The following is a 14,603-nucleotide window of genomic DNA, read 5'->3' as shown; positions in this document are numbered from 1 at the left end:
GGACGCTGTCTTTTATCAGGAGTTCATTCACATTCAGACACATCACTGTGCTGCTGTTTGCCTAAATCCTCCAGATTACCAGCAGGGCTAATGGTTAAAATAGACAGGTCAGGAGACCTGCTGCACTGAGTTTGCTGAATCCGGGGATTGAGGGAGAAGTCCTCATTTATAGGGTTTACATGAACACACTTATCTTTATAATGATATAAATTGTGGTTATGTGTATATGAAATTACGAATAACAAATGTAGCAGGGCATTAAATCACTGTTCATTTCTTTGCATTTTAACTTAAACTATAAACTCATGCGTCTCCTCACGGTTTGTCTCATTTTGTGAGCTAGCTTCGTTCGCTCACGTTCTCCCCTGCTGGCCACGCCCACTCCTGGTTGATGCTCGCGGAGCTCCATGCCCATTAATCATGCATCTTTTGAAAAAATTCTGAAGTAGACTTTAACCGAAAGTGGGGGGTGTCATGGCCCTTTAAGCTTTACTGTGATAGATTGAAATATGTCTATGTCAAAAGAATGATGAGACTACTGTTTATTTTGCTATTTACTGCTGCTGAAAATGATTAATTATTGCCATATTTTGGTTTGTGCTAGACCGGAAAAAAAAAAAAACATTTAGAGAACTAAAGACAGAAGAGCAGAATAAAACACGTTTGTGCCAGTTTGTCAAAACATTTATTTTCCTGCTTACTAAAGTCCTTCTCTGTACGATTGAACAGCTTTTCCATGATTTAGACAGTATAATTTAGTAAATAACTTGTTCAGTTGTAGATTACAATGCAAGGTGTTTACATCCGATAATCTCAACCCAGGCTTGTTCTGATTGCCTACCCCTTTATACATTTCTGGAGAGAGCAAGATACATCCCAGGAGTTATGTTTTTAGCAGTTTTTGTTTTCACAAATCTGCCAGAGGCCACTGTGTATACTTTTTCAAATCTTAAAATTCTTTTGCATGTGCCATTAGTACCTGCTCTTGTCGTGTAAGTCTATCAGAGGCCACTGTCGACTAAATGACTGCCCAACCAACCGATCACCGCATCCACCCAACCACTGTGTTTTGAAAAGCAATCCAGAAAAAGAAAAGCCCTCACCTTATTTTTTTACCACATTTTCAGATTTTACTACATTCTGACCGTTATTTACTTGTTTATTTTATTTTTTGGCTTCTGTTTTTGTCTTACCTTCTTTCTGGGGCCGTTCTTCACCAGACTCAAACCCCATCATTCTGGTGAACTCTGCTCTGTATCTCAAGTCTGCGGACGTATGTGTGGAGCTACTGGAAAACTGGTAACAGCAGAAAAGTTGTTCAAATGCAGGTAAGATGTCAGCTGGTAAGCGAGAAAAGGAACAGTGTCATAATGTTTTAAAGATTAAATGCAGCTATACGTAGCTCTGGCTTCATAATTCATGACGTATGTAAGACTACATTTTCAAAATAAGTCTGTGTTGCAACATTTCCATCATGGCCATACATATTAGTAAATGACCAAGTGTGATGTAAGTGAAAACACTTTATATGCACTCCATGAAGAATATGTGTTTATTTATTGGGTGTAATGTTCAATTTCAATTTGTGAGAAGTATACACATACTCTAAATGATATCATGTCCATTAATTGGTCAAAACATTGTCATAGGTCAGGTTTGATTTTTTACTTTTTTATTTGCATTTGAGTTGGTTGCTCTATCAAAAAGGCTAAAGACCATGGCCTCTAGCATGTAGCAAGTGTCCAATAAGATGTCCAAAAAGTTTATACACAATGATCTAGAGACTGTTTAGACTGCATGTCACTGATACGAAGATGAAGAATATTTACTGTATGATGACTAAAATCACTGCATTGATCAGCCGTTCACAACCTAATGCTCACTTTACTCATTATTCTTGAGTACTTTAAAAGGGATTTATTCATACTTTGAGTAATCTTTACAACAGAATCTTTTACTTTACTTGCCTTACATGTTTGGGCAAGTAATTGTCCTTTTATTTGTGATTTTCAGTTCTCTTTATGTATCTCTTTTATATATGTCTATCTGTCTACCTATCAAGAAAAAAAAAAAAAACCCTGCATAATTTGCCTTTAAGAGTGGGTTTTTAACAACAGCAGTTTGAACTGTAATTTTTCCGAATGACTAAAAAGTTATGTATGATGGTGAAAAACTACACTTCTAGTCAAACCATCCTTCTGCAATCATGTACCAAAAACTGAAATCATGACAGTTACAATAGGGAGAGCATTGCAATTATGTTATTGAAATGTATTAGAATATGGTAAAATTAAGTGTTGATGCTAAATCAAAAATAATTCACAAATACTTAAAAATTAAACGATTTAATGACAATAATTTATTATGGTTATAACTGAAATAGTTACAAAAACTGTATAAAAGGAAAAAAAAATACATGAAATGATAAAAACATATCATATAAGTTATACCAAGCTTAAATGTAAAATAAAATTACCTGAAAGAGAGGGAGAGACACGGGAGGGAGAGAGAGAGAGACAAGGAACAGGGAGTAGGTGTCAAAGAGAGCCTGAGTAGTAGAGTCAGAGAAGATAGATTCCAGAGCAGGATAGGAGCAGAGCAGGAAAACAAACCTGAGCAAAGTTTACCATCTTTTTGTATCTTTCTTGACCATGTGACCAAAGCCCAAATACTGAGGCATATAAACTGATCAACATGTGACCATATCGTAAAATCCCCAAAGTCCACACATACGCTGTACCAGTCCCCAGCTTATACTTGGCTAATAATAAATAAAATGGTGCACCTGTCATTTATATGGCCACAAATATAAATCAGTTATACTTTTATAGTAGAGCAGTACTTACATAAAATACATTTAAATATAATTTACTGCTCCAAATGATAAGTAAAATGCCATTAAAAATGTTTAGATTTAGGTTTTACCAAAAATCCTGGTAAGACTAAAGTAAACTTTTTGAAACTTTGTTGTGTCACCCTGTTCATTTTGGGAATTAACATCATTTTATTAGTTTAGATAGGGTTACTAACTCTAACACATTTCATGTAAAACTCTCTCAATGTTTTGTTTGTTTTCACACTTGCACCCATATGTTTCTTGTGCAGTGAGCAAAAAGGCCACAAACATCAAAACAGCAGCGTTCCATCATGACAGTTATTATTAGTACCTCTTTTGCCAATTTGAACATGAGCTAACAAAGTCAATTTTAATTTCATGGTGAATTTCATGATTGTCTTAAAATTGGTCTTTTAAAATATTATTTTACTTAATGATATTTTGGCAGGGCAAGAAATATTTTACATTTAGTTGTAAAAAAAACACTATGCATCCAAAGGTTTTGATAGATCCAGTACAGTTTCTAGTCTGTCTATTCAACCTTTATATTATTATTTTTATGTAAAACATGTATTTTTAAACCATGATTGTATCCTAACACATTCAGAATTTGCAATCATTTTTAAGTTTGTCATTTCTAGTATATGCTTAAAAATTGCCATGTAAGGGGCTGATTAGACTATCTACTGGCTAACATCTACAAATATTTAATATATACAGTTGAAGTGAAAATTATTAGCCTGATGTTTAACAGAGCAGGGACATTTTCACAGTATGTCTGATAAAATTTTTTCTTCTGGAGAAAGTCTTATTTGTTTTATTTTGACTAAAATAAAAGCAGTTTTTAACCATTTTAACCATTTTAAGATGGTGATTAATTAACCTAATTAAGCCTTTGAATGTCATTTTAATCTGTATAGAAGTGACTTGAAAATTATCTAGTCAAATATTATTTACTGTTATCATGGCAAAGATTTAAAAAAATCAGTCATTAGAAATGAGCTATTAAAACTAATGTGTTGAAAAAATCTCTCTGCTAAACAGAAATTGGGAAAAAATAAATAAATAGGGGGCTAATAATTCTGACATCAACTATGTGTTTTGCCTGTATTTTGTGGGTCTATTCTGTGCTCATTTTAAAGTGCTAATATTTCATTTGTGTATTTTTTTTTATTAAATTTAATATTTCTTAAGTAAACATAATGTACCCACAAAATAAAATTTCCAGAATTTGTGATATTTGTATTCAAAATAGTGATTAAAATAGTAATGCATTCCTGTCTGTACCACAAGGGTGTCATTATCTTTTCTTATCCTTTCTCTCTACAACATTTGCATAAAGGTTTAGGCAGCCTTTGATACTGTCAAAAAGAGACAAACTTATAATCTAAGGTGGTGAAAATACATGTCTTTTAGAGCAAACATTACTCGTCATTCAGCTAACTCATTGGTTTTAACTATGGGTCCTGCTGTTTTGATACATGTGAGTCTGTTTAGCTGCATTTCTTCTTTAAAATGAACGATACAGGTGGTATGAATCCATTCCTTTTCACGCTTAACAGATGCATACCTTCGTGTGGACGGCTTTCCCGCTGTTACCAGTGTGTCTGGTTAGCTTGACAGGTACATTGGCGGACTTGAGACGCAGAGTGGAGTTGACCACTATGATGGGGTTTGAGTCCAAGGAAAAAATGGCTCCAGAAAGCAGGTAAGACAAAAACAGAAGCCAAAAAATAAAACAAACATGTTAATATCAGAGTGAGAATGTGATAAAATCTGAAAATGTGGTACAAATCAAGTGAGGGCTTTTCTTTTACTGAATGGTTTAGGGAAGTGGGTGGGCAGGTCAATCAGTGCTTTTGAAAACACTATTGGTTGGGTTTAGGAAAGGAGGAGGTGGGTCAGTCGATTGGTCAGTCAGTCAGTCGACAGCGGCCTCTAGTGGATTAACGCTAGAACAGCAGGTCCGAAAGGCACTCGTGAGAGAAAATTGAGATCTCAAAAAGCGTACACAGAGGCCTCTGGTGGATTAAAAAAATCAGCAAAAAAATGTAATTCCATATTTGGTGTTCTCCAGAAATGTATATGGAGGTACATTTTCAGAACGAGCCTGGGTTGGTTTCAAGTGAAAAACATGTATAAAAAAGAAAATCAAACACGGAAAGTCTCAATAATCCTTGTATGTGTGTAGCGCCCTCTTATCTCACAGAATTAGTTACTGTGCACTTAGGGCACTCCCAGGTTCTAATTAGGTTGTCTCTCGACAAAATAACTTGTGGAACCCTGTTTTATAACCACAGAATATTAAATGACACAAAGAGCTTTATGTTGATATATCTACAAAATGTATGCCAGTTTAATAACCCAGAAAAAGAGATTGTTTAAATTAAATCACTTGTAGTATTTATTTAACAAATAAAAATTAAATATGAAAACATAAATTTACATATGACAGTGTCAGTTAGTTAGTGGTTTACAAAGATTTAACCAAACAAAAAGAAATACAATAATATAAAATAATGCAGCACCTTAGGGGTTAATTCCCCAAAGAAATCCCTCAAATGAAATTATATATCCACTCTATACAAATTAACTAAAAAATATACTGTAAATGGTCCTTATTTGTGTATTTTCTGTAAATATATTATTATTTTTTCCCAAAAGGCAATAAACTGCAACACCAACCTCCTTATTAAATATTACAGAACTTTCAATGTGACCAATCACCACTCTAATTCACGTGGGCCCACTCATACACGCACACACACACACACACACACACACATACAGTTCCCCATCCCCGTTGCAGGCCTGTACCGTTGCTGGCGATCGTTGTGGCCTCAAAAGCAAAACAATAATTGGTCGCTTCACTCCGAAGAGCCAAATAAAACAAAATAAATATTGGTACCTTTAATCCACTGAGCTCTCCTGATCTAGGGCACTCAATTGGGGTGTGTAGACAGCCTCTGACACCCATGGTAGGCACACAGCAGCAAATCCTCTGTATTGAGGAACCCCCGAACCCTGGGCAGGTCCAAACATGCTTCAAAAGCAGGAAATCCTCTGTATCGTCGTTATCCGCGTCGATGTAAAGTTCACAGTCTCTACTGTCTCCCGATCGGCTAATCAATCCCTTTTGCACGTTTCTCTCACGCACTTTAACTAATGCTGGGATTAACTGCTGCGATGCTAACTCTTACAAAAACAACAAACATTACACAGTGATCTACTGAATAGCCTATTTGCTGTTACTCACTCCCTAAACACAATAAATCCTTAAATCAAACCTGTCCGGCTTAATTGCTTAAGTTTTCTATGCCTCACGAGGCGCAGTCCGCTTTCAGTTTCGCATTCACGTCCTCTCTCTCTCTCCCGTGCAGGATCTTAGCTCCTCCCCCAAATTCAAGTGAACCAATAACATACACTTTACCTCAAAAGTAGGAGGGTTTTATACAGCTATCGGTCTAGGTATTATACAAAATACCATTACATACATTTACATCTTTTAACAACAACAAATGAACTTTTTACAATAAATGAAATATATGAACTGCTAGAAAACTAAATTATTTATTTATGCATCATCTAATGGAAGCACTGTGCTACACTCTCCCCTCTCTAAAATTCTCATGTCCCCATGAGACTATCCCGAAATGTATCATTAGCTTTGTATAGTGGCTAAAGTAGCTACATTAAGGTTTGTTTGAGCACATTTAGCACACTTGGCTAGAGGATGACACCAAAGTGTATTACAACATCTGTTCCTCTTGGAGGAGTTCCCAATTTGTATGACCATACCTTTGTATACAATGGTCAAAGGTTTGTCTGATGGTCTGCCGAGATCATCATAACTAAGTTTAATGACTGGCTTCACTGTTCTCTTCGGACGGCTTTCAGTAGATGTTTTCTCCATTGTTTGAGCATTACTGACTTGATTTAATGTCTCATCTGATATTTGGTGTATCCGGCTTTCCTGTTACGCTCTCTTGATTAGTTTGATGTCTATCATAACTGTGTTTCAGTTTTTCCCCCACAGGTTTAGGAGACCATGTATCCAGAGGTTGGGTTTGTATTCGGTTTCGTTCAGGTAAGTAATATTCCAATTCATCATCGCTATCAGAGGTAGTTTGGATGTTTTCTGCTTTCTCTGACTGTTTTTTCAGTGCCGATTGAGCTCTTGTTATTGGAGGTCTCATTTTGTTTTCCCTAGCATACGGAGCGGGGATTCTGACATTGTCTCCAATTGACAATAGGTGATCTCTATGCAGTGTCCTTATCCGTCCAGTTCCTGTTTCTGGTTGTAACTTATACACAGGTAAGTTCTTTAGCTTCTCTGTCACAATGTAAGGCACTGTATTCCACCTGTCCTCCAATTTATGTTTTCCTGTTTGTGCTAGGATTTTAATGAAAACTCGATCTCCTTGTCCAAGCGTCTGGGCTTTTACTCTCTTGTCATAGCGTTGCTTATTTCTTAGATGATTCTTCAAAGAGGCTTCTTCTGCCAATCGGTAAGCTTCTTGAAGTTCCCTTTGCATTTTGTTCACATACTGCAAGTATGTTACTTCTGGTTTTCCATCAGGTGAAGTGCCAAAGCAAAGATCTATAGGTAGGCGAGCTTCTCGTCCAAACAAGAGATAGTATGGTGAGTAACCAGTTGCCTCATTTTTTGAACAATTGTAAGCGTGGACCAATTGACTAATATATTGGCTCCATTTAGCTTTCTTTGCTGGGTCAAGGGTCCCTAACATTGAAAGAAGAGTGCGATTGAACCGCTCGGGTTGTGGGTCACCCTGTGGATGATATAGTGACGTGCGAGATTTTCGAATCCCCAAAATCCCAAGGAGCTCTTTGATGAGACGGCTCTCGAAATCTCTCCCTTGATCAGAATGTATTCGTGCAGGAAGCCCATAGTGAACAAAGAATTTTTCACATAGAACCTTGGCAACTGTCAACGCTTTTTGGTCTTTTGTAGGGAAGGCTTGTGCGTACCTCGTAAAATGATCTGTTATGACCAGTACATTCGCAATCCCTTTGGCATCTGGTTCTATAGAAAGGAAGTCAATACACACAAGGTCTAATGGCCCACTGCTTTTAATGTTATTCAATGGGGCAGACCTCTGTGGCAACATTTTTCTGGCAATACACCTTCCACAAGTCTTCACATACTGTTCTACTTTTTGAGCCATTTTGGGCCAGTAAAATCTGTCTCTAAGTAGTTCAACTGTCCGTTCAACTCCCAAGTGGCTAGCATCATCATGTAAGGATTTCATTACCTCAAGATGGTAGGTTTCAGGTAAAACCAACAGACTTCTTTCTCCTTCATCTTGATGTTTGGTTACCCTATACAGAAGATTGTCTCTGATTACTAATTTCTGCCCTCGTCGTTGTAAAAGAGCCACATCTGGATTTGAACTCTTATGCATCAAAGTCACTTTGGTCAAAGCTACTTCTTTTTTTACAGGAGCAATGACTGGATCTTGATCCTGTGCCAATCTTATTTCGTCTTTTGTCCTCCACTCCATTTGACCTGTGTCCAGTTGAGTAGGACATGTGTACAGTGTAGGAACACTTTGTGGAGAAATGCAGAGTTGGTCTATCAACCTTGAAGAAGATTCACCATCCTGAGTTGAGCTTGTTAGATGACAAACATTCACAGGATATCGCGACAGAACATCTGCATCCACATTTTGTTTTCCTGGTTTATATTGTATACTGAAGTCGTATGTGGCTAAGGTGGCTAGCCATCGATGTCCAGTAGCATTCAGTTTGGCACTGGTTAAGACATACGTTAGTGGGTTATTATCTGTTCTTACAACAAACTTAACACCATACAGGGAGTCATGGAACTTATCAGATATGGCCCACTTGAGAGCCAAGAACTCAAGTTGATGGGTTGGATAGCGCTGTTCCGTAGCACTTAGCTTTCGGCTTGCATATGCCACAGGACGTAGCCCCTCTGGGTATTCCTGATTCAGAACTGCACCTAAACCATTGAGACTGGCATCAACGTGGAGCACATATGGTTTGGTTGAATCTGCAAACGCTAATACTGGAGCATTAGTGAGGCAGTAAATAATGCTCTGGAAAGCCTCTGAACATGCTGCACTCCAACGTTCTCCAAACGGTTCAGATTCCTTAAAGTATTTCCCTGTTGAGAATGAACCCTTTCTCCCTTTCACTGGAGGATAACCCTTGGTAAGATCGGTCAGTGGTTTCACAATTGCAGAATAGTTTTTGATAAAGCTCCTATAAAATCCACAAAAGCCCAAGAATGACTGTAAGGACTTTAGATCTGTTGGCCTCTTCCAGCATGTTACAGCTTCCACCTTCTCTGGGTCTGGAGCTACCCCAGTGGCAGATACAATATGTCCCACATATTTGACTTTCTCCTGACAGAACTGACATTTATCTATGGACACTTTTAATCCAAATTCCTCAAGCCGATCCAGCACTTTCAAAAGTCTCTCCTCATGTTCCTCCAAAGTTCGGCCAAACACAATCAAATCGTCCAGATAAACAATGACTTGCAGTAAATTCTTATCTCCTACTGCCTTTTCCATAAGCCGCTGGAACGTTGCTGGCGCTCCAGTGACTCCTTGTGGCATGCGCTCGAATTGATAAAATCCAAGTGGACAGATGAATGCCGTTTTTTCCTTGCTCTCGGCTGCCATTTCGACCTGATAGTAACCACTTCGCAAGTCTAACACTGAAAACCATCTGCTCCCCGACAAGCAATCCAATGCATCATCTATTCTTGGTGTTGTGTATTGGTCTGGTACAGTTCGACTATTAAGGGTTCGATAGTCAATGCACATACGCACACTCCCATTTTTCTTTCTAGCAATCACAATTGGGGATGCATATGGACTCCGAGGCTCTTTGATTATCCCAGCTGCCAATAAGTCTTTTATATGACGACGCACATCATCAATGTCAGCCGGAGCAATGCGACGAGACCTTTCTCTGAATGGTCTAGGATCATTCAATGGAATATGATGTTCCACCCCCTTTGCCAATCCAACATCCCACTCCTCAAGAGAGAACACATTAATCCTTTCGGATAGTTTCTGTCGTAATCTTACTTACCCTTCAAGAGGAATAGCTGATGTACCAAAGCTGAACAAATTTGGATCTATCCTCTTTGCTTTGTCCCTCTCTCTACGAGGCTCAGTGATGATATCAGTTGGAAAAAGGTGTGCAAGATACATACCAGGAGGCACTGCTATCTCTTTGTCAGTTTCATTATGCACAGGCAATTGAAAGGTGTCCATGTTTATCGCTGATGAAGGCAATATCACAGGCGGTATGAATAGACCCACAGGTAACTGGTCATCTGCTGAAGACTCTACTACAAAGATATCCTTCTTCAAGGGTTCTTCAGACTCCATTGTACAATTTACATACAGCTCACCTCTTGGCGGAACAACAAGAGCATGTGATCCACTCCATTTAACTCTGGTTGGTTTTTCAGACTTTACAGGTATGCATGCATCAGAGTAACTGCCCTGAATCCTCAAAGAACTCAACATGTTGGGAGTGTTGGAAGCTCCACTCAATGCAGCTAACCGGCCAAAGAAACTTGCATTTGTGCCAATTATTACTGGGACTTGCTTAAACCCTTGAGGCTCTGGGCAGACTAAGGCTAAAATAGAGATTGACTCCTCCACCCCAGTGAGAGTGGCAGGAAAGTAGGCATCGATCACAATATACCCCTTATAAGGGTAGCTTGAGGAGCTCAGACCCCAAATTGAAAGCCCTTCAAGAGACTGCAAAGGTACGTCAGACAGATATTTGGAATACCATGAGTCAAAAACAATTGTAACTTGGGATCCGCTGTCTAGCAGCGCTTTGCATGGATGTCCATTTATCCTAATGGAAACAGTAGAGGAAGGACCAACCAGTCCCTTTGGAAGACAGTTATTTTCTGTGACATCAACTTGACTTCTCGCTGAATGAAAATCATGAGTTTCAGATTTGGCACTGTCTCTAGATGCATCCTTACTCTTCTTCAGTGATCGAATCAGCTTCTGGATAACCAAAGGAAGATTTTCCTTATCTGTACATTTTGTGGCTATATGTCTCTCTTCTCCACAGCGGTAACAAAAGTAATTGTCACGATCAGGTGTGTATCGTAGTTTTGACTGCGCAGAAACAGGTTTGGATTGCTGTTGTGGCTGTTCCACTTGTGCACTATAGTTTACTTTCATTACTCCTATTTGCTGCTGCAACTGAAGTATTTGTTGTTGCAGAGCGTCTACTTCAGGGTCTCTCCGTGGTTCGATGGTTTGTTTAGAAAACTTTGCTTTTGACTCTACCATCTGTGAAGGAGCTGAATTCTTAACAAAGTTGTCTTTTAGTTTCACTTTTAATTCCTGGATTTCTGCTCTTAACTCACAACTGCAAAACTTAACTTTTGTTCTTGATATTTTTGTGACTTCACAGTAGTTTTGATTTTCTGCCTGGCAGCTTCACTTTCTTCTGCTTCTCGAATCTCATTTAGCAAAGCTAAAAATTTAGGCGGCTGTATTTTTCTCTCTCTCAATCGGAGTTAAAGAAGCATCATGTCACTTTCCACTGCTCCACGGATCAACTGCTCTACCCTCACTCTATCCACCATCTGTAAAGACAATGCACCTTTTTGTACTACTTTACTTAATGATTTCTCCACTCTACGAAGGAAATCAGAGAGTGCTTCACCTGGATGCTGGCGGAGAAGACGGAAAGCAAAGTACAAATCCTCACCGGATTCTGAGGTTCCGAACGTACTTTCTAATGCCTCTATGTACTGTTGCGCATTAGCATCTGGACTTGAAAGTCTAACAGCTTTCACAATATCAAGAGCAGGTCCTTTCAAGCTCTCTACAATTCTCCTTCTCTTCTCCTTCTCAGAGCACTCACACTCTGTGATCATCATACGTGCTTGGTCCATCCAGTTTTCCATCGTCTCTTCTCCTGAAGGTGTAGGAAGAGAACCAGAAAAGGTACGTAATCTTCTATATGGACTACTATCTGTGGTTTGTCTGCCAGTTTTGTCTAACAGGTCTCCCACAGCTCGAATTATTGATTCTGGTGAACCAGCCTCAGCACCAGGCTGAGCAAACAGAGCTTGCAACTCCAGCATCGACTTTCCTTCATTTGCAAGAAAAACAGATAATTTCTCGGCAAACTCATTAGATGAAGTGTCATTCTCTGCCACTATTAAAACCTTCCATGGCTCCCCACCCTCCTCAGGTAGCAATACAGGCGGGACAGACTCAGGTTTAATAGTTTCTCTACACTCACATAACACATTTAACATTTCAGGGCTAGCTCCCTCTTTAGTAGCTCTCACCCGTACTCTTCCCCAAACTTTCACCTTTTGTGCTACATTCTCAATTTGGGCTACATCAACCTCTACAGGCACCCCTACTAGCAAAATGGCATGCTTTTCGTCTACTAGTTCTTCTTTGCACCATGAAATAAACTCAGCTTGTAACTCAGGAGTTCCACTTAAATCCATAAAAATAGTGCTATTCAAAATACATATAATTAAATGAAATGGTCACAAAAATAAAAAGACAATAATCCCGGACGAGCCCCCACTTTATGTAGCGCCCTCTTATCTCACAGAATTAGTTACTGTGCACTTAGGGCACTCCCAGGTTCTAATTAGGTTGTCTCTCGACAAAATAACTTGTGGAACCCTGTTTTATAACCACAGAATATTAAATGACACAAAGAGCTTTATGTTGATATATCTACAAAATGTATGCCAGTTTATTAACCCAGAAAAAGAGATTGTTTAAATTAAATCACTTGTAGTATTTATTTAACAAATAAAAATTAAATATAAAAACATAAATTCACATATGACAGTGTCAGTTAGTTAGTGGTTTACAAAGATTTAACCAAACAAAAAGAAATACAATAATATAAAATAATGCAGCACCGTAGGGGTTAATTCCCCAAAGAAATCCCTCAAATGAAATTATATATCCACTCTATACAAATTAACTAAAAAATATACTGTAAATGGTCCTTATTTGTGTATTTTCTGTAAATATATTATTATTTTTTCCCAAAAGGCAATAAACTGCAACACCAACCTCCTTATTAAATATTACAGAACTTTCAATGTGACCAATCACCACTCTAATTCACGTGGGCCCACTCATACACGCACACACACACACACCTACAGTTCCCCATCCCTGTTGCAGGCCTGTACCGTTGCTGGCGATCGTTGTGGCCTCAAAAGCAAAACAATAATTGGTCGCTTCACTCCGAAGAGCCAAATAAAACAAAATAAATATTGGTACCTTTAATCCACTGAGCTCTCCTGATCTAGGGCACTCAATTGGGGTGTGTAGACAGCCTCTGACACCCATGGCAGGCACACAGCAGCAAATCCTCTGTATTGAGGAACCCCCCGAACCCCTGGGCAGGTCTAAACATGCTTCAAAAGCAGGAAATCCTCTGTATCGTCGTTATCCACGTCGATGTAAAGTTCACAGTCTCTACTGTCTCCCGATCGGCTAATCAATCCCTTTTGCACGTCTCTCTCACGCACTTTAACTAATGCTGGGAATAACTGCTGGGATGCTAACTCTTACAAAAACAACAAACATTACACAGTGATCTACTGAATAGCCTATTTGCTGTTACTCACTCCCTAAACACAATAAATCCTTAAATCAAACCTGTTCGGCTAAATTGCTTAAGTTTTCTATGCCTCATGAGGCGCAGTCCGCTTTCAGTTTCGCATTCACGTCCTCTCTTTCTCTCCCGTGCAGGATCTTAGCTCCTCCCCCAAATTCAAGTGAACCAATAACATACACTTTACCTCAAAAGTTGGAGGGTTTTATACAGCTATCGGTCTAGGTATTATACAAAATACCATTACATACATTTACATCTTTTAACAACAACAAATGAACTTTTTACAATAAATGAAATATATGAACTGCTAGAAAACTAAATTATTTATTTATGTATTATCTAATGGAAGCACTGTGCTACATGTGGAACTACTTTCTTTCACCATTCATTCACATCTGCAGCTGGTGGTCAGAACAGCAGAAACCGTTGCTTGCTAATTCACCATTGTCACTTTAGAGCTAGTATTTTAATGATTATCTAGTGTAATGTCTAAAGTGATGACAAAACAGGTGTTTTATAAGACTGAATGACATGAAATGCCACCAGTCCACAGAGATTTCCCAGTATGTCTCTGTTGTAATCTGGAAATCACAAAATTTAACTTCAAAAAATCAAAGCAAAGCAAACACTACCAGATTACTATAAATACAGGATACAAAAGAGAGAGAGAGATCAACTTAGAATGTGAATTACCTGTTTTATTATGACTTGATCAGCTGTGGTTTGAAATTGCTTAAGTGAGTTTTTCTCACTCAAGGATTTTTTTATTTATCTCTGTCACCATCCTGTGGTGGAACGTAAACCATCTTGAGTAGGGTTTGTCTGTGGACTGCAAGACAGGGGAATAACATGAAGGGGCATAACCTGAAGTTATGGAGACCCATATATCAAAACTATGTTATCGGCAAGATAGCACTGTACATTAGTTATTAACTTCTACGCCTACTCCACACCCAAGCCCAACTATCACAGTTATTAATGTCTACATCTACCCCATCCCTAAACCCAACCATCAAAGTTATTAACATACTGTACAGCAGTAAATTGCGGTGACTTTCCTACTCAACACGCTCGCCATTGTCTTGTTATTTGCAACCAAAGGGGGCAACATAGAGTAGGTTAACTGTCA

General features: G+C 38.5%; 2 protein-coding genes across 2 annotated transcripts in view; one reads left to right on the top strand and one right to left on the bottom strand.

The window, feature by feature from the left end:
- LOC147846911 (uncharacterized) overlaps positions 1 to 14,603 on the bottom strand; it is a 405,197-nt gene that overhangs the window by 54,781 nt on the left and 335,813 nt on the right. The window lies entirely within an intron of this gene.
- The window catches only part of LOC147846921 (B- and T-lymphocyte attenuator-like), a 66,533-nt gene continuing 58,814 nt past the window's right edge, over positions 6,885 to 14,603 (top strand). Inside the window, exon 1 of the mRNA XM_087238358.1 lies at positions 6,885 to 6,923. Within this exon, the coding sequence (XP_087094484.1) occupies positions 6,885 to 6,923 (39 nt within the window). The remainder of the gene's footprint in view (positions 6,924 to 14,603) is intronic.

This window comes from Danio rerio, chromosome 1 (genome assembly GCF_052040795.2).
Source record: "Danio rerio strain M-AB ecotype USA chromosome 1, GRCz13ab, whole genome shotgun sequence".
Taxonomy (NCBI): domain Eukaryota; kingdom Metazoa; phylum Chordata; class Actinopteri; order Cypriniformes; family Danionidae; genus Danio; species Danio rerio.
The sequence above is the reverse complement of the archived record's forward strand: the minus strand, read 5'-3'. Positions and strand labels throughout refer to the sequence as shown.